Source organism: Salvelinus alpinus, chromosome 20, assembly GCF_045679555.1.
Source record: "Salvelinus alpinus chromosome 20, SLU_Salpinus.1, whole genome shotgun sequence".
Lineage (NCBI taxonomy): Eukaryota > Metazoa > Chordata > Actinopteri > Salmoniformes > Salmonidae > Salvelinus > Salvelinus alpinus.
The window spans coordinates 14,012,662-14,033,909 of NC_092105.1; the positions used below are offsets into that span (position 1 = coordinate 14,012,662).

The 21,248-nt window shown below is 41.8% G+C and overlaps 2 protein-coding genes across 7 annotated transcripts in view; one reads left to right on the forward strand and one right to left on the reverse strand.

Moving 5' to 3' along the window:
* Positions 1 to 10,530, reverse strand: part of LOC139547147 (ubiquitin carboxyl-terminal hydrolase 9X-like) — a 73,461-nt gene extending 62,931 nt beyond the window's left edge. For 3 of the 6 annotated variants that reach the window (XM_071356194.1, XM_071356196.1, XM_071356193.1), the window contains exon 1: positions 10,151 to 10,530. The gene's annotated coding sequence lies outside the window, so the exon portion shown is untranslated. The remainder of the gene's footprint in view (positions 1 to 10,150) is intronic. The other 3 variants (XM_071356198.1, XM_071356197.1, XM_071356195.1) reach the window with 1 other exon arrangement.
* A 2,399-nt stretch (positions 10,531 to 12,929) lies between these two features.
* LOC139547149 (mediator of RNA polymerase II transcription subunit 14-like) overlaps positions 12,930 to 21,248 on the forward strand; it is a 41,691-nt gene continuing 33,372 nt past the window's right edge. Inside the window, exons 1-7 of the mRNA XM_071356201.1 lie at positions 12,930 to 13,358; positions 13,658 to 13,684; positions 13,839 to 13,944; positions 14,205 to 14,378; positions 14,786 to 14,915; positions 16,157 to 16,285; positions 17,873 to 17,980. Of these exons, the coding sequence (XP_071212302.1) occupies positions 13,186 to 13,358; positions 13,658 to 13,684; positions 13,839 to 13,944; positions 14,205 to 14,378; positions 14,786 to 14,915; positions 16,157 to 16,285; positions 17,873 to 17,980 (847 nt within the window). The 5' untranslated portion in view covers positions 12,930 to 13,185. The remainder of the gene's footprint in view (positions 13,359 to 13,657; positions 13,685 to 13,838; positions 13,945 to 14,204; positions 14,379 to 14,785; positions 14,916 to 16,156; positions 16,286 to 17,872; positions 17,981 to 21,248) is intronic.

Genomic DNA, 21,248 nt, shown 5'->3' on the forward strand with positions numbered 1-21,248 from the left:
CTATTATATAAGGAAATGCCAGGGTTGGGGTCAATCCCATTACAATTCAAAAAGTGAACTAAACTCCAATTAAAATATAAAAAATTCCTAATAGAAACACTGTCTCACGTCAGATGGCGTCACTCCTCCTGGACACTCGTCCCTCAACCAATCTGTCTTGCAGGAAATGGAACTCTTATTGAATAGTGAGCATACACCATTGAAAAAATGTTAACCCAGTTCCTAATTTTTTCTATATAACTGCGCTCTTGTATGAGTCCATGAAATATGAAGAATAGCTACCTAATTATTACAAATATTTTGACAGTGATTTAATAGTTTGCAATTGTGGGAAAATAAAAACAAACTGGTGGCTATCTCCTGCACAAATTCTGTGCAAGGATGTTGGTCGCCAGGCAGTGCAGTGACTTGATCAGCTGTGTAGCTAACATTAATTGTTGTAGCTAGCTAGTGAAATAGTTACCTAGCTCTTCCTTCACCGACATAAAAAGCTTGCTTAGCCGGTTTAAATTACCCTAAAGTTGTAGACATGCAGCCCCACAATTAAGAGGGTAACCAACAGTTATCAGAAATAAGTTTGTAGATTGGCATTTTTCGCCACAATCAAATCGTTGGGTCAGCTCAGCTGAGCACTAAGTAGGTAGCTGGTTGCATCGTTTCAGTAAAAAAAAAATATATCTTGGTTGACTGAAATGCATCTGTTCTTTCGACCAATCGATTGTCCAACATTTTTAAGCGTGTATTTTTCATATATAGACACACTATGTGTTTTAATAAAATCAACTATGTGCATTGAGCTTGTCTGATGCTTTAAGCTTACGGTTTGATGAAATAAGACAAAATGACTCAAGAGCGCGCCAGAGATCTAGATAACCAGAAGAAAATAACCTTAACCTAACCATTCTCCCGCTCCTGCTGGCTTATGTAGATTCTGCCATTACTCTCCTGAAGATGCCAGTAATAGGCTACACGAGGAATCGGCAACCTTCCTCATGTGGAATGCCAATTTATCTTACCATTTCTACTGATCTGCGTGCCAGTTACGGTTTTCAAATGCACATTTTCTTGGAACAGCTTCATTTAATTTATAATAACCTCTTCATATCTGAAAATCATTGTCATGTGGTTAATCAAAATTCTTTCCAAATCTAAATGAAAATGATCAACCTAAAAACAAACTTCTATTGCCAACTATGTAAAAATAGCCTACATAAAGTTGAAAAAAATATCCTATAAATCACATTAGCTACACAAGTTTGCAACGAACTTGAAACATTGTATCAACTATTAACTTGGGTCCGGCCCAAAACTTGCATACAGACACAGCTGTAGGTTATTTGCGCAAGGGATAAGCAGCAGTGCTGGACTTGGGCAGGAGCTCACCGGAGCGGAGTACCGGCACCTCATATTTTAACTGCTTGAGCTCCTGTTCCTCCTATAGAATATTAGCTTGAAAGTATTGTGGATCTCCTGCACCTAAATATAAACAGTACCAGCACCCAAAATGAGTAACGGAACCTATTTCAGTCCAAGTCAAGCACTGATAAGAAGTAAATCAGGTAGGCATGTTCTATGATGTTTCCACTGGATCAGAACATGACATTTATCTCTTTCACGCTGAGAGGTTACTGAAAGGGAGAGAGCTGGAAAGATGTTTCAAATACATTGAGGAACTGTTGTCATTCTCAATGGATGTAAAAACAGACTAGGTTTGCTTGATGTTTGAGGTGAAGAAAACATTACTTTGAGAAGCTCCACAGGTCAGTGCTTGTGTGTTAAGCCAATCAAAAATACTATGATCCTTAAAAATGGGCACATTTATATGCCTATATTTTTCTTGCAGGCCAGATAGCCTATAGGAATAAATCAAATCAAATGTTATTGGTCACATACACATGGTTAGCAGATGTTAATGCGAGTGTAGCGAAATGCTTGTGCTTCTAGTTCCGACAGTGCAGTAATATCTAACAAGTAATCTAACAAATTCACAACGGCTACCTTATATACACACAATCAGAATATGTACATATAAAGATATGGATGCGCGTACAGCATAGGCAAGATGCAATAGATGGTACAAAATTGTATATACACTTGAGATGAGTAATGTAGGACATGTAAACATTAAAGTGGCATTATTTAAAGTGACCAGTGATCCCTTCATTAAATACATTTATTAAAATGGCCAGTGATGAGTCTGTATGTTGGCAGCAGCCACTCAATGTTAGTGATGGCTGTTTAACAGTCTGATGGCTTTGAGATAGCAGCTGTTCTTCAGTCTCTCGGTCCCAGCTTTGATGCACCTGTACTGACCTCGCCTTCTGGATGGTAGCGGGGTGAACAGGCAGTGGCTCGGGTGGTTGTTGTCCTTGATCATCTTTTTGGCCTTCCTGTGACATCGGGTGCTGTAGGTGTCCTGGAGGGCAGGTAGTTTGCCCACAGTGATGTGCGTTGTGCAGACCGCACTACCTTCTGGAGAGCCTTGTGGTTGTGGGGGGTGCAGTTGCAGTACCAAGCGGTAATACAGCCCCACAGGATGCTCTCGATTGTGCATCTGTAAAAGTTTGAGGGTTTCAGGTGACAAGCCAAATTTCTTCAGCCTCCTGAGGTTGAAGAGGTGCTGCTGCGCCTTCTTTACCACACTGTCTGTGTGGGTGGACCATTTTAGTTTGTCCGTGATGTGTACGCTGAGGAACTTAAAAGTTTCCACCCTCTTCACTACTGTCCCGTCGATGTGGATAGAGGGGTGCTCCCTCTGCTGTTTCCTAAAGTCCACAATCATCTCCTTGTTTTGTTGACATTGAGTGAGAGGTTATCTTCCTGACACCACACTCCGAGGGCCCTCACCTCCGCCCTGTAGGCTGTCGTTGTTGGTAATCAAGCCTAACACTGTAGTCGTCTGCAAACTTGATGATTGAGTTGGAAGCGTGCATGGCCACGCAGTCATGGGTGAACAGGGAGTAATGGAATGAGCTGAGAATGCACCCTTGTGGGGAGTGGAGATGTTGTTGCCTATCTTCACAACCTGGGGGAAGCCCGTCAGAAAGTTCAGGACCCAGGTGCACAGGGCTAAAGCTTAATGATGTGCTTGGAGGGTAATATGGTGTTGAAAGCTGAGCTGTAGTCAATGAACAGCATTCTTACATAGGTATTCCTCTTGTCCAGATGGTATAGGGCAGTGTGATGGCGATTGCATCGTCTGTGGACCTATTGGAGCGGTAAGCAAATTGCAGTGGGTCTAGGGTATCAGGTAAGGTGGAGGTGATATGATCCTTGACTAGTCTTTCAAAGCACTTCATGATGACAAAAGTGAGTGCTACGGGGCGATAGTCATTTAGTTCAGTTACGTTATCTTTCTTGGGAACAAGAACAATGGTGGCCATCTTGAAGCTTGTGGGGACAGCAGACTGGGATAGGGATTGATTGAATATGACTACTTCTATGCGTGCACATCCTTACTCAACATTGAAAAGGAGTGCTCCAAACAAAAGACAATGACTACATTTTATTGACAACTTGTAAATGGAACTAAATAAACCAAAACAACATGCTTCTCACAAGTGTAGCAAAGGTCGTGCACTCTGGAAACAATGTGTCCACTCTGACAATGAGAACACGAAGACTGGAATAACATTGAATGCATCAAAAGAAATGACCTTAACCAAAGTAAAAAACATTGTAGATGAGAAACTATAGGAATTAACAGTAAATGTACTACTGGTGATATACAGTGCATTCGGAAAGTATACAGTATCAGTCAAAAGTTTGGACACCTACTCATTCAAGGGTTTTTCTTTATTTGTACAATTTTCTACATGGTAGAATAATAGTGAAGACATCACAACTATGAAATAACACATATGGAATCATGTAGTAAGCAAAAAAAAGTGTTATACAAATCAAAAAATATTTTATATTTGAGAATCTTCAAACGAGTCACCCTTGACAACTTTGCAAACTTGGCACTCTCTCAACCAAATTCACCTGGAGTGCTTTTCCAACAGTCTTGAAGGAGTTCCCACATATGCTGAGTGCTTGTTGGCTGCTTTTCCTTCACTCTGCGGTCCAACTCATCCCAAACCCTCTCAATTGGGTTGAGGTCGGGTGATTGTGGAGGCCAGGCCATCTGATGCAGCACTCCATCCATCTCCTTCTTGGCCAAATAGCCCTTACACAGCCTGGAGGTGTGTTGAGTCATTGACCTGTTGAAAAACAAATGATAGTCCCACTAAGCGCAAACCACATGAGATGGCGTATCGCTGCAGAATGCTGTGGTAGCCATGCTGGTTAAGTGTGTCTTGAATTCTAAATAAATCACAGACTGTATCACCAGCAAAGCACCCCCACACCATCACATCCTCCTCCATGCTTCACGGTGGAAACCACACATGCGGAGATCATCCGTTTACCTACTCTGCGTCTCACAAAGACACGGAGGTGAATTTGGACTCATCAGACCAAAGGCAGGATTTCCACCGGTCTAATGTCCATTGCTTGTGTTTCTTGGCCCAAGCAAGTCTCTTCTTATTGGTGTCTTTTAGTAGTGGTTTCTTTGCAGCAATTCGACCATGAAGGCCTGATTCACAGAGTCTCCTCTGAATAGTTGATGATGAGATGTGTCTGTTACTTGAACTCTGTCAAGCATTTTTTGGGGCTGCAATCTGAGGTGCAGTTAACTCTAATGAACTTATCCTCTGCAGCAGAGGTAACTCTGGGTCTTCCTTTCCTGTGGCGGTCCTCATGAGAGCCAGTTTCATCACAGCGCTTGATGGTTTTTGCAACTGCACGTGTTCTTGAAATATCTTAAAGTAATTATGGACTGTCATTTCACTTTGCTTATTTGAGCTGTTCTTACCATAATATGGTATTTTACCAAATAGGGCTATCTTCTGTATACCACCCCTAACTTGACACAACACAGCTGATTGGCTCAAATGCATTGAGGAAAGAAATTCCATAAATTAACTTTTAACAAGGCACACCTGTTAATTGGAATGCATTCTAGGTGGCTACCTCATGAAGCTGGTTGAGAGAATGCCATTAGTGTGCAAAGCTGTCAAAGGCAAGAACCTCAAATATAAAATAAACAAATCAATTTAACACTTTTTGGTTACTACATGATTCCATGTATGTTATTTCATAGTTTTGATGTCTTCACTATTATTCTACAATTTAGAAAATAGTAAAAATAAAAACACTAGAATGATTAGGTGTGTCCAAACTTTTGACTGGTACTGTATATGTAAACGCTTGACTAAAACAATCTCGGTCAACCAACAGCCTGATGACCAAACAATCGACCAGTCAACTAAGTTTTTGCTAGCTTTCATGCCCATCTTCAAAATTCAAAAATACTGCTCATTGAAACACAATAATCCTTAGCTAGATGTGAAATAGGGCAAGTAATACTTCATCAAAAAAGCATCAACATAGATTTTTTGTTTTAGCTTAGATTAATTCAGACAGTTTTGAGGCAGAAATGGGGTTTAGCAGATGATGTCACCTAATGGTAATAGTTGTTAATGTTAGACAGACTGAGGTATAGGTTAGACCTTATACATCAGTGGGTTAGACAGCACATTATAGCCAAACTACTTTTGAACTATCCCATTTCCATTTGCGAGAAACGAGATCAGTGCTGACGGTACCGACTCGCTGACGTAAGACAGTGTAATTGAAAAGCATGGAAGAGAATTGGAACATTCGTGTACTTCCTGAATTGACTGGAATTTAAATGAAATTGACCCCAACCCTGCTAAATGCACATGCATTAATTGTAGTCCCTAATATTTTTTTTATACACAAACAAGCAAAAGAACTCAAGATGAACAGTTGTGGTTCAAGTCTAGCTAAATGACTGCCATGGAGTGTTACCTAAACAGCCTCATTCAGACAGTATAATGATCATCATACACGCAGCATAACCGGCATGCCAGCCAGCATGAAAAACGATTAATAGCCAAGTGGATCATTGGCCTGCGTTTCAGTGCTGTAATGACACTAACGTCAGGGCTCTGTTGATGGGTTTTCTCAAAAGTGGCCTCCGCTTGGAAGAATCACTGATCTAGGAATCAACCGCTTACAGTGGCCAAAAGCCACAAACTCTTAGTTTGTGCTTTGCTTATAAAAACAAAGGGTTAAGGATGGAAATCATCTGGGATGGATGGGATTCATGTAAGACTACCGCACTCAGGTAATACCTTGCACAATCCCACAGAATTGGCCATCAAGATATATCTCAAACGTTTTATATTGAGCAATAACAAGCAAAACGAAACAATTGTTCAGTGACGAATCCCCAATTTAATATTCATCCAATTGAGATCAGAAGGAAACCCAAAAGAATAGGCCTAAGTACGTGACGCCGATATCATGAAAACTGATAGATAAGATTGGGAGCAGACGATGGATATCCAACAATGGAAATGTGACATACTGTACTTGCTGCTCGCTTTTCCTACTACCATAAGCCCCTGACCAGATGGAAACTTGTCAGTTATTCTACAAACCACATATGCTGGAATTGGAAATGAATCATACACCATTTTGAGTTTAGTCTTATTCTTGACATGTATAGAGGTGGTGGAGGCACATAGTTTTTTAGGATTTGAACTCTGAACAGCATAAAGCAAAGACAACAACTTTCTCAGTTTCAGACAAGAGAGGGGATTTCCTGAAGTAACCATGGGATCGGTTGGCCAGGAAGCAGGAGATATATTTCTCATCCCTTTCGCTTTCACTCTCCTTTACGATTCTGTTCCAGACCAACACAGAATGTCTGTATGAAATACAAATGCATGCTTTTTCCCCTCTCAGTCTTTGGGAAAACTGCTCAACCACTTCGCGATTTAAAATAAACTTCCTTGAAAAATAAAGCCAAATCAGCAGCATCTTTCTTATCAAAATATATAGTTTCAATATCTAGCCTACAGAAACGCAAAGCCTCAACTTCATATAAAGTCTATGAGAAAGTCATCACCATAAATTCTATTCTCCCTCCAGCTCGAAGGTACAATCTGGTTTATAACCACACCACGCACATGTCGCACCACGCACTGCGGTTGGCCTTTGTTGTATGTCCCAACAAAGGCCAACCGCAGTTCCAGAGGACACAAAGGCCATAAGGATCAGTAGTATTAACTCTCTCTGTCCTCTCCACCCAGCTGAAAGACTGGGTAGCATTCAGTCTGGCGTAACCGATGTGAAATGGCTAGCTAGTTAGCGGGATGCGCGCTAATAGCGTTTCAATCGGTGACGTCCCTCGCTTTTGTGGAGCGATGGGTAACGATGCTTCGAGGGTGGCTGTTGTCGATGTGTGCAGAGGGTCCCTGGTTCGAGCCCAGTTAGGGGCGAGGAGAGGGATGGAAGCTAAACTGTTACACTGGCACAACACTACAACAGAAATATATTGAGTAGAATAGATATACATGCCTCTCTCTGACATGACGAGTAGAGAATTATGTCTGATGATATATTCATGGCATTTCTATCTGCAAAGTTAAGTATGTTGCATCCTCCTGAACAAATATGTGGCTGCAATCAGTTGGCTGCAGGGACAACACCAGTCTTGCCTGGCAGAGAGACAATATGACTGGAAATCCAATCCACCCCAGTTCGGAACAAGAGGGTTTGATCATGTATTCCCTACACATGATATTTCCTTCATAGGCCTTGATGTATTCGGTGACATATTTAAATGCTTGGGTCTGGCAATGGACTGACTGTGACTACGTTTGTGATGTCATTAAAGAAACCACCACAGCTGTGCTGGTCTGGTAGAGCTGGAGAGCTCTGTGTGTGTGCTCGCATCCGTGCGAGTTCTCTGATCAACACCTGGCTGCTTTACTCTTTGATGTTAGGTAGCTATAATGAGATACTTGTTTAAAAACTGATTGAGAACAGCTTTATCATTCCAGAGAGAACATTGGTAACATGATAATTCAACACAAAACTAAACCCAGATTCAAGCCCTGCAAAACACAATCTGATCAAACACTGATTAGGCGCAACCCTAAAATCCACTAACAGTGATTCTGCTGATATGTCATCTTCAGGAGATGCCTGGGTGTGGTAGTAGTAGGTCTAAAAAAAATGTAAGGATTCTAAATTATCTGCAGCACCTGTGTTCACATTTGTATCCATCTGCTAGTGGTCAATTCAGTAAGGAAACAAATTTAGTGAACTTTTGAGGTACTGAAACTGAGACATTTCCTGTCCTTACCACTGGCGTCAGAAACATGCCATTAAAATGCTTCTACTGCAGGACATTCCCTAGAGAGCCCAGCTCAAAACCACACTATTGAGTAGCCTACAGTTGGATCCCCTTAAGTGATGAATGCATTTAGCCACTGCTAATTAAGCAACAGCATATTGCACAAAGAAAACACCAGTCAGTGATCATTCCTTTTAAATCAGTAACTGCGAATTGAAAATGATACCATACTGAATGGCATTGTGAAACAAGGGAGGTCATCCTCTGTTCAACATCCTTCAGTCTCTAACTGGATGACTAGCTAATAACACATAAATACTGTTGCAGCCTGTCGGGCTAGCTAGCTCTTTAAACATCACTGGCTGGCTATGTCATGTGAAATGGGCCTTGAATTACAGCTGTATACCGAATGAAAGGGGCCACTAGACGGTATGGTCCAAACCTGAGAGTTCAGTATTAAATCACTCAGAAATAAGCTATGTCCATGACGGCATTAGAGGTGACATTATATATATATATATATATATATATATATATATATATATGCCATTGATCTAGCTGATTAGCCATTTATATTTATTTCATCATTCTGATAAGATCACTATGAAAACAGTCACTGACTAACGTTAGTTAGCATTTTGCAAGGATGTTGTTGGCAAGTAAGTTAATTGACAGGCAATAGATTACGCATTCGTTTACAAGTTATGAAAAATAAATTATATATCATATTACAGTTGACCAAACAGGTCCATGATTCTGCAGCTACATCTTCATCTTTGCTAGCTACTTAAAATACATCCAACACGGGTGTATCTGTCAACTTAGCTAAATAGCTAGCTACAGTACTTCGCTAACGTAAGGTTGGGTTGGTTGGCTGTGTGATCTGCTTACATTCATCATCAAGGAAATTAAGATTGTATTCCAAAATCAAAAATGTCATATCATTACACTTAGAAATATATTTTTGTAAAATACATTTTTGTAAAAACAGCTAGCTAGCTAAATTGGAAGCTAACTATCCAGCTAACAACAACCGTATTAAGTCTGATTTCGCAGTGCGATCCGTCACTTGAAGGCCTAGTTTCCAAGCGCAGTTTTCCAGGCCTTTGCCTGGCCAGCAACTGTAACCGTTGATACAAGTTCATTAGGGTAGTTGAAGGTAGCTGGATATCTGGCAAGATTTAGACACAAACTACGAATTCATCGTTTTGAAACATTTGCATTTCAGCAGACAATGCGCTAACGTTCGCTAGTTAGCTGTAGTTAAGGAGCAGGCCGCGCAACCACGTCAATAGTCAGATATTTTATTGTGGTACTAGCTAACCTTACAACTCCTCTAGCCAACATTGACAAGTTAGCTAGTTAGACGTGTCTACAGTTGTCACGGCGCGACATTTCTGGATTTAACTCCTATTAAAACAACTCAGACATCTGGTTCAGGGGTGGGGAACCGCCTGTCATTACGTTAACTAGCTAAAGAGCTCGACAGCCAATTTAAACGTCAACTAGTTAGCTGATATCGACCCGGCTTTCAATAACGTTAATGTTCACGAGCTAGCTAACCGTTAACTAACTGTTAGTTTAGCTAGCCAACTCCACATTGACTTGCTCCCCCCTGTCATTGGGTGAGTCAGACAGTAACGTGGTAAACTTAACTAACGTACAGTAAGTAGCTAACTACGTTAGCTAGCGTAAGCTACCTTATCTATTCTGGCAGAACTAATAACATTACTTAGACAGCCAGCTAGCTAACATTCCCCAATCCAAGTTAAATTATTTAATGATTAACGACGCGAATCATCGTATTTCAGTCCAAGACATTTCTAACAAAATAAATAACGTTAGAGCTAGCTAACGTTACCAAGTCAGCTGCCATTACCTGCATCCACCAGCTGATGTTAACAGTGCAAGCTAACGTTAGTTGCTATAACCACTTACCAGGAATTTGATAGGACTTCTCCTCTATTCACGACCTACTCCAGCCTTGACGAGTGTGTCGTTGTTTATTACATAAATGTGCACTATATCTTGCTATTTCATTTGAAGCTCAACTGTCAGTTAGAATAATCTGGTTCCTTGGTTTTTTTTGTCAGCTCTTGGGTGTTTTTTCTGCGTCACCAGCGCGCTAGCAGCCCCCCCGAGTCTATCTAGAGACTAGCGGATCTCTTGTCAGTTCGGTCCTAGCCAGTCAGTCACAACTTGCCGCTAGTGAACTGCTTCAATATGGCGGAAGCGCAGTACTGAACAACGTGAAAACAGATGCCAAACGGCTTTCCGAACTGTAAATGTCAACATTAGTTAACGAGCCAACTAGCTATTCTGTGGAGAACAACTTCGCAAATGGAACCTGTGCTGAATGGTAACAAAAATCAATACAATGTAGAATAGATGGTTGACTCCAACCCCGATATTGGATTCGCTTATCCAGGATTTTCTTCAACTCCCATATTCATTGCTTGCTGAATCAAAATGGGTTTTTGTAGGACTACATATCGCCTCCTGCTGTCATGGATCTGTTGAGTCTGTCAGTATTTTATAACAAACATTTATCAGTGTGCAATAGATACATATGATCTATCATAAATGGTGTATTATTGGGCACCTAAGACAGTGCATATTTCAGTTGGCCAAGGAGAAAAAACAAAGTTCTGTTCAAATACCAGTAGGACTGCACATCCCTTCCTCCAAAATGAGACCCCTTCTAGGGGTAGGCGGGTCCCCTTTGCCATTCCCTAGAGAGGTAGCCCTTCCCAACACTTCTCTGTAGAACTGTGAGGAGGGTGCTGGTCTGTCAACTGATAGACATATGAGGAGGGGTCAGGTTACTAATCTTAGTCTCTCTGGGAACATAGAAAAATATTAAACAGAATACTCAAAAGGCTTAAAGTCCAGTGTCATTTGGTTAAGATCAGAGACCTGCACAGTACCAGGGGAGTGGATATAAATGAATGAACTATGAACTACTGTTGGGAGACTGCAGAGAGACAGAGAGAGAGAGACACAGAGCGAGAGATAGAGACATAGAGAGAGAGAAAGGGCGCTCAACTGCTGACTCACTGGACAGCCATAGTCCAGCGGCTAAAGTGGGATTAACCCCTGCACACACATTTCCCCTCTACAGTTGTGTGTGTATATATATATGTGTGTGTGTTCGTGCAAGTGTGTACGTGTTTGTGTGTGTGTGTTTCTAGCACTTTCCCTTTATCTCACCTTTTGTGCATTGACCCTCATGCCCTTCATCTGTCCTGTCAGTGGTTTGAAATGACAGCAAGGGCAAAGCTGTTCTTGAAATCTACAAGGAGGTGAAGCACTCTGGTAAAGTCATAATCTGACCATATAATGTTTTCTGTTCTCCCCAGAGCTGTCACAATTCCAGACAAGGCATCCATGTAACGCAATAATAGTTTGACAAAAAAAAGACGATTGTCACTTGTTTGGTTCACAGTAAGATTCTATGTTAATGTTTTGATTCCCATGTTATTTTGCTGGCATGCCATATTGATATAAAGCTACGTATCATCCTGTAAAAGGGAAACGGAAAGGAATGGAAAAGTAATTCCTATTACCTGCCTCTGGGAATTGAGGAGTCAGCAGGTATTCCAATCAGAATTCCACCCTAATACCTTTACCGTTGACTCTGGCGCTGCCAACATAATCTATGGTTTGAATTGTCTTTCTTTACCAGCCATTCAGGTCCATGGGGAGTTGAAATGTATCAAATCGTATACTGAAGTTTAATTACATTTATTTGACAGAGACAATGCACATCAATCCTCAAATATATAATATGTACACCAGTGTATGTATCTATTTGTTTTGTCCTTTATTATGTTTTGTCTGTATGTTCTCCTCAGGGACAAATAAGGTCTATCAGTCCAGTGGTGGAAAAAGTACCCAATTGTCATACTTGAGTAAAAGTAGTGGTACCTTAATTGAAAATGACTTAAGTAAAAGTGAGTCACCCAGTAAAATTCTACTTGAGTAAAAGTCTAAAAGTATTTGCTTTTAAATATACTTAAGTATCAAAAGTAAATGTAATTGCAAAAATATACTTAATAAGTATCAAAAGTAAAAGTACAAGTATAAATCATTTCAAATTGCTTATATTAACCAAACGGCACATTTTTTAAACGGATTTAGACATAATTTGCTAAGCATTCAACATGTAATATGTACTTTTCGGTGTCAGGAAAAATGTATGGAGTAAAAAGTACATTATTTTCTTTAGGAAATCTGTGAAGTAAAAGTAAAAGTAGTCAAAATTATAAATAGTAAAGTAATGTACAGATACCCCAAATAACAACTTAAGTAGTACTTAAAAATATTTTTACTTAAGTTCTTGACGCCACTGTATCTGTCATATGATCTGTCTAACTAACTAAAATGTCATGCACAATTTCCAGTACGAAATGATAGGAGGACATATTATAAAAGCCGAATAGACATTATAAATGTGGTGGATGTTTCAAACTATGAGGAAAATATTTTGTGTACTTAAAATACCACTGATTGGTTACATTTATTATCGCTCACAGATCCACTGGCGCTGATCAGGGGCCAGTTTGATTGTTTATTGCCTGAACTAATTGACAAAAAACCTAGTGAATGAACACTGATCCTGGGACAGCAGAGTAAACACGAGCGACTCCTTACATTTAGTTATTTTAATGATTGTTTCTCCAGTCCATGAAATCCGTCTACGGGTATTCCTTTCCACCTAACCGTGATCACTTCCCGTCAGACAGTAAAGATGGCGGTTGAACAGCATTGAATATGTTCTGTAATAAGCCATTAAAACGTGGGTATTTGCCAATGTTTCAATGGGGCGAAGACGCCGAGCCCCTACTTAATAATTACGTCGCGCGAAATGATATAGAATATGTGTAACATTTGTTCCAGTTTGAAGTAATTGCGAGTCGATAGTTTACATTTTTTTCGGTCTCCATCGGTGGAGCTTTCCTTGTTATTTTAAAATGGCTCCAGTGCAGATTGGATCAGATGGGCAACTGGTCCCTATCGGGGGTCCCACCTCGGCCACCCAACCGCCTTCTTCTGGACCCCAGGCGACGCAAGGGGTCCGGTTGAGCCTGCTGATTGAGTTTCTCCTGCAGAGGACCTACCATGAAATCACCCTGTTGGGTGAACTGTAAGTAGCTAATGACGAGACTCCGTCAAGTGGGCTATTGATGTTGACTCTTGTTATATCTGATCCAGGTCCATCAGGCTCAAAATAGTGGTTATGATGTGTTTTGTTTCATGGCAAAGCGTTTGGAAAGTAGATAGTTGTGCAAGTAGCCTACTTGGAGTCTTTTCTTTCAACCATTTCTTTCACCCTTGCGTCCATATTAATTGACATTTCTTTATTTTCTGTGTTCATATGGAGTGGTAAAATGATGTTGTGATGATATCTGAAAGTTACCCATAGTGTTTCTGTCCTTCTTGCAGTCTACCCAGAAAAACAGACATGGAAAGGTAAGTGTGTCTCTTGGTTCACTCGGTGTGCTCACTGATGAAATTGACTTGTCAAAATGGGAATGTTGTGTTGTATGTGACAGGCACATTTTTGCGTCTTTGACCATTGGTGCCGATGAGTTTGAAAACTTTTCTACTGTACTGTTTCTGACAGAAAAATCGAGATCGTCCAGTTTTCCAGTCGGACCAGGCAGCTGTTTGTGCGTCTCCTTGCCCTGGTGAAATGGGCCAGCAACGCTGGGAAGGTGGAGAAGTGTGCGGTATGTAAGCAAGACTACAGTACTCTACTACACCAATCATATTCTCACAGTGGGCATACACAACCAGATACTAGATTGAGTTATGCACATACAAGTCCAACCTTCTCACAATTTTCCCCACTGATATCAATGCATTGTTTACGTGAAAGTTTGAGTTAGGCCTACTTGCACATTATTAAAATTAGAACTACTTAGTAGTCATTAACAGTTGTAAGCTAACCTGACCTCTAACCCCTAACCTCCGGTTTCCACGGAAACAGATGATCTCCAGCTTCCTGGACCAGCAGGCCTTCCTGTTTGTGGACACGGCTGACAGGCTGGCATCGCTGGCGAGGGACGCCCTGGTGCACGCACGCCTGCCCAGCTTTGCCATCCCGTTTGCCATCGATGTGCTCACCACCGGCTCATACCCGCGCCTGCCCACCTGCATACGAGTAAGACACCCCTAACTGGTCTGTGTTGTCCATCTTTCTGTTATTTATTCTTATTGTATTGGTGTCTTTTGGCCTCTTGACCAGGCCTCTTTATTATAAATGAGAGCTGGTTCTCTGTTGACTTGCCTGGTTAAGTAGTGCTCACTGGTCAAATAGAATGAGGCGTCTGATGCCTCTGTGTTTATTAGCTACTGTAGCTGAAGTAGCCATGGTGACTGCCTGGTTTAGCCAGCAATTTTGTCCTTCATGTACTCTGTACTCTTCGTTTGTGTGCATGATGTACATATGTGCACAAACACATAAACCCTTAGTGGGTTACCACCACCATCTGGACGGGAGTGTGGAATAGGAACGGAGAAATCTGAAGCCCTATTTGGGCCAGTGCATTGACAGCTGTGTGTGTGTAGGATAAAATCATTCCTCCAGATCCCATCACTAAAGTGGAGAAACAGACAACCCTGAACCAGCTCAATCAAATCCTGCGACATCGTCTTGTCACAACAGACCTACCACCTCAGCTAGCCAACCTCACCGTGGGTAAGAAACACACACGCACAGCCACACACGCACAACCACACACATACACACACAGGGTTCCATTGAAATCCTTGGGCGGGCCACTGAGGCATCCCGAAAAAGCACTTAAGTCCAAACAGTGTAAAAAAAATATATATATATTTTGTGGACACCCCTTCAAATGAGTGGATTCGGCTATTTCAGTTATACCCATTGCTGACAAGTGTATAAAATCGACCACACAGCCATGCAATCTTCATAGACAAACATTGGAAGTAGAATGGCCTTACTGAAGAGCTCAGTGACTTTCAATGTGGCACTGTCATAGGATTCCACCTTTCCAACAAGTTAGTTTGTTAAATTGTTGTCATGCTAGAGCTGCCCCTGTCAACTGTAAGTGCTGTTATTGTGAATTGGAAGGATCTAGGAGCAACATCGACTCAGCCGCGAAGTGGTAGGCCACACAAGCTCACAGAACGGTACCGCCGAGTGCTGAAGCGCGTATTGCATAAAAATTGTCCTCGGTTGCAACACTCACTACCGAGATCCAAACTGCCTCTGGAAGCAACGTCGGCACAATAACTGTTCATCGGGAGCTTCATGAAATGGGTTCCATGTCCGATCAGCCGCACACAAGCCTAAAATCACAATGCCAAACATCGATGTAAAGCTCACCGCCATTAGACTCTGGAGCGGTAGAAACGCGTTCTCTGGAGTTCGGCGAATGGCAAGAGGAGTAGCGGTTGGGCACTTACACCTTTGGGATGAATTAGAACGCAGTCTGCGAGCCAGGCCTAATCGCCCAAGATCAGTGCCCAACCTCACTGATGCTGTTGTGGCTGAAGTCCTCGCAGTAATGCAGTATTGATTTAGCTATTATGTTTGCTCGAAAGATCACAGCATTAGCAATGGCAAAATGCATAGAACAAGAAATTAGCATTAAAACGGCAAAATATTCTCTCAGTTCCATGGGAGAATATGTAGAATTTTAGGAAATTAGCTTTAAAAATTAAACAATTTCACTCAGCTCCATGGAGAAATGTGTAGAATTGCAGAGAATTTGCTTTAATATTCCAAAAGTTCTCTACACCATTAAATCCAGCGGAGCCGAGGAGTGGACCACGCCCCTTTTTTTTTGTTCCAGGAAAAAAAAGAACTACTCCCACACAAAGCTGGCCAACCTTTCCATGGGTAAACATCACACAGCAAGACAGTTTCTGGCTATTGAAAAGGTGGCAACCATTATGTATTGTGTGTTGTAGTTAACGGGCGTGTGAAGTTCCGCGTGGAGGGGGAGTTTGAGGCCACTCTGACAGTGATGGGGGATGACCCAGATATTCCCTGGAGACTCTTGAAGCTGGAGATACTGGTGGAGGACAAAGAGACTGGAGGTAAGATACACAACACCTGAATGACCACACACCAAACACACAGAACCCAATACTAACACACCAATCTAGGATTAGAGCTAATCTAGGTTTTGTAAATCTAGGTTTATAAGTAATCAGAGATATGTTGCACCACTTTACTTTTAAATCTGAATCAGTAAATCTATGATTAACGTTTTTAAACTATTATTAGTGACATGTTACACCGAAATATGAGGTATTTTGTGAGTTGAAACAAAGTAGCTAGCCTACCTGACAAATGATGCCACAAAGTTGCTGTTCCTTGATAAAATAATAACAATGTAACGTTAGAACTACTGCAACTCCATCGTGAAAGGTTATCATGGGTTGGCTAATTTTGAAATAAAATCCGTTATTTGCCAGTACTAGACAGAAAACGAATTTGTTAGCTAACGTGTAGCTAGCTATTTTATAAACCAAGCTAGCTAGCATCCAATATTATTTAGCCATTTATTATTTGTCAGCTCGCCACCTTATCATGGCATGTCAACGAAGTTCAAATTTCTCCGCTTGACGGAGCTGATGGAGGAATGTAGTACCGTACTGGAGGATAAAAAGACAGACAACACAACTGTCAAAAAGAAGTTAGACACCTGGGCCATTTTATGCGATAAATGTAATGGCTCGACACGGGTTAAAGAGAACAGGGACACAAATCGGATGAAAGCGTGCTGGAGTTTTTCTTAAAGCAAAAGCCAAAAAGGATGCAGCAGAGGAGGGGCGGGGGCTATTTCAGACCTGAGCCGGCGGGGGGCCTCCGGCCAAGGGAATTGATCCTATCACTCAGAAAATATGCGAGATGATTCCCCAGCAGTTTGCCCCTCTCCATAAGCCCTATGATGACGACGGACAACTTGACCCACCAATATTTAGTAAGCATAAATAACTGGTTAATGCTACTTCACTACAATGTTAACGTTATCAGGCCCGTTACAGCATGTTGCATAAAATCATCATTCGTACCAAGGCTGGGCATATCATAAACTCCAATTTAATTGTTGTACAAAATGGGCACGTAAATAGCCTACTAATAATTATCATAAAACTCAACAGGATTAAACTAGTCTCTAATTATTGTCTGAGGAACTCTCCACAGAAGATATGCTTCCATTTTATTAGCTAAACCACCTCAAGTGGCAGTTTAGAATTGATCTCCAATCTAAATGTATATATATATATTTTTTAATTCATTGAGCAACAGGCTTAAAATTAATCTACGTTTAAAGTGAAAACTAAACTTAAATTAAGTCCTTCCTCTAATCTAACTAGGATTAATTTAAAACTAGGTTTAACATTTGATGCTACAAGATTAATAGATACATCTTGATTTAGCCCAGTTTAAGAGTTAATCCATATTGGGGCAACCCACCCCCACTGTACAACTCTCACCAACTTGATCTACTGTAGATTATAATTATTCTGGTCCTGATGCGCAGGAGGAATCCAACTTGAATGAAAATTGCAGCCAGCACTCGCAAATAAACTATTTAATGAGATTGCTTTCTTTTTTTTGCCATCCTCCATTTTGAATATTTTCCCCTCCATCCTCCCCCCGCCCCCTCCTTCCAGATTGCAAAGCTCTTGTCCACAGTATGCAGGTGAACTTCATCCATGAGCTGGTGCAGTCGCGCCTGTTTGCAGACGAGAAACCACTGCAGGACATGTACAGCTGCCTGCGTATCCTTTCTGTGTGTGTGAGCGCGCGCGCTGTTTCTGTGCAGACAGTGAGATGCTGCAATGTGTGTGTGCGCACGTACTGTATTGACTGGCAGTGACCATGCATACAGCAGGCCCAGACACCAACAGCATTCCAATGGTCGAGGCCTTGTGGTCAGGGACATGCTGCAGCCAACAGCCACACAATGTCTTTCAGTTCATCAGGTTCCATGAACCAAGCAGAGATATTTACATTTCATATACTATTTAGTGTGAATTGAGAATGTAATCCAACACATACACCTGCACACACACACACATTCAAGATTGAGAGAAAAAAGGGGTGTAGTGTTATGGGCCTACATCTGTTGCCCAGTGGGAAATGTGGACCTGGGACATTTTTCAAGATGGTGGTAGTTATGGCAGAAAGGCATCTGGCAACCCCCAGCTGCTGCTAATTACCCTCCTATGTTTTCACTGCACTGTCTATCAAGATAATGTGGTTATCATCAAATGTATTTATAAAGCCCTTCTTACATCAGCTGATATCTCAAAGGGCTGTACAGAAACCCAGCCTAAAACAGCAAGCAATGCAGGTGTAGAAGCACGGTGGCTAGGAAAAACTCCCTAGAAAGGCCAAAACCTAGGAAGAAACCTAGAGAGGAAACAGGCTATGAGGGGTGGCCAGTCCTCTTCTGGCTGTGTCGGGTGGAGATTATAACAGAACATGGCCAAGATGTTCAAATGTTCATAAATGACCAGCATGGTCAAATAATAATAATCACAGTAGTTGTCAACAAGCAACAAGTCAGCACCTCAGGAGTAAATGTCAGTTGGCTTTTCATAGCCGATCATTAAGAGTATCTCTACCGCTCCTGCTGTCTCTAGAGAGTTGAAAAGAGCAGGTCTGGGACAGGTAGCACGTCCGGTGAACAGGTCAGGGTTCCATAGCCGCAGGCAGAACAGTTGAAACTGGAGCAGCATCACGGCCAGGTGGACTGGGGACAGCAAGGAGTCATCATGCCAGGTAGTCCTGAGGCATGGTCCTAGGGCAAGGAAGAAAGAGGAAGAAAGAGAATTAGAGAGAGCATACTTAAATTCACACAGGACACCAAATAAGACAGGAGAAGTACTCCAGATATAACAGACTGACCCTAGCCCCCCGACACATAAACTACAGCAGCATAAATACTGGAGGCTGAGACAGGAGGGGTCAGGAGACACTGGCCCCATCCGATGATACCCTCGGATAGGGCCAAATAGGCAGGTTATAACCCCACCCACTTTGCCAAAGCACAGCCCCCACACCACTAGAGGGATAACTTCAACCACCAACTTACCATCCTGAGACAAGGCCGAGTATAGCCCACAAAGATCTCCGCCACGGCACAAGCCAAGGGGGGGCGCCAACCCAGACAGGAAGATCACGTCAGTGACTCAACCCACTCAAGTGACGCACCCCTCCTAGGGACAGCATGGAAGAGCACCAGTAAGCCAGTGACTCAGCCCCTGTAATAGGGTTAGAGGCAGAGAATCCCAGTGGAGGGGAACCGGCCAGGCAGAGACAGCAAGGGCGGTTCGTTGCTCCAGAGCCTTTCCGTTCACCTTCACACTCCTGGGCCAGACTACACTCAATCATAGGACCTACTGAAGAGATGAGTCTTCAATAAAGGCTTAAAAGTTGAGACTGAGTCTGCGTCTCTCACATGGGTAGGCAGACCATTCCACAAAAAGGGAGCTCTATTGGAGAAAGCCCTGCCTCCAGCTGTTTGCTTAGACATTCTAGGGACAATTAGGAGGCCTGTGCCTTGTGACCGTAGCGTACCTGTAGGTATGTACGGCAGGACCAAATCGGAAAAATAGGTAGGAGTAAGCCCATGTAATGCTTTGTAGGTTAGCAGTAAAACCTTGTAATCAGCCCTTGCCTTAACAGGAAGCCAGTGTAGGGAGGCTAGCACTGGAGTAATATGATAAAAAAATGTTGGTTCTAGTCAGGATTCTAGCAGCCGTATTTAGCACTAACTGAAGGTTATTTAGTGCTTTATCCGGGTAGCCGGAAAGTAGAGCATTGCAGTAGTCTAACCTAGAAGTAACAAAAGCATGGATAAATTTTTCTGCATCATTTTTGGACAGAAAGTTTCAGATTTTTGCAATGTTACATAGATGGAAAAAAGCTGTCCTTGAAACAGTCTTGATATGTTAGTCAAAAGAGAGATCAGGGTCCAGAGTAACGCCGAGGTCCTTCACAGTTTTATTTGAGACGACTTTACAACCATCAAGATTAATTGTCAGATTCAACAGAAGATCTCTTTTTTTGGGGGGGACCTAGAACAACATCTCTGTTTTGTCCGAGTTTAAAAGTAGAACGTTTGCAGCCACCCACTTCCTTATGTCTGAAACACAGGCTTCTAGCGAGGGCAATTTTGGGGCTTCACCATGTTTCATTGAAATGTACAGCTGTGTGTCATCCGCATAGCAGTGAAAGTTAACATTATGTTTTCGAATGACATCCCCAAGAGGTAAAATGTACAGTTGATTTGTCAGAGGACAAACCATTCACAGAGACAAACTGATATCTTTCCGACAGATAAGATCTAAACCAGGTCAGAACTTGTCCGTATAGAGCTATTTGGGTTTCCTATCTCTCCAAAAGAATGTGGTGATCGATGGTATCAAAAGCAGCACTAAAGTCTAGGAGCACGAGGACAGATGCAGAGCCTCGGTCTGACGCCATTAAAAGGTCATTTACCGCCTTCACAAGTGCAGTCTCAGTGCTATGATGGGGTCTAAAACCAGGCTGAAGCATTTCATATACATTGTTTGTCTTCAGGAAAGCAGTGAGTTGCAGCGCAACAGCTTTTTTTTTTTTTTTTGAGAAGAATGGAAGATTCGATATGGGCTGATAGTTTCTTATATTTTCTGGGTCAAGGTTTGGCTTTTTCAAGAGAGGCTTTATTACTGCCACTTTTAGTGAGTTTGGTACACATCCGGTGGATAGAGAGCCGTTTATTATGTTCAACATAGGAGGGTCAAGCACAAGTTATAGCCAAGTTATAACAACATTAAATATCATAATGTTGTCACACAAGCACAAATATAATGCTACATTTATTTGTAATACCGTTATGCCAAATAGACGGCCAATTATTAAATAGGTTGAAAGGTTTCCTGGAGTCAGTTATTTTTATTAACCATAACTTAACTCTGTAGCAAGTACGTTTTTCCCATTTATTTAGTTTTCGTTAGTTTTACTCCGTAGCAAGTATAACTGCCAGCCGCGGCCTACTTA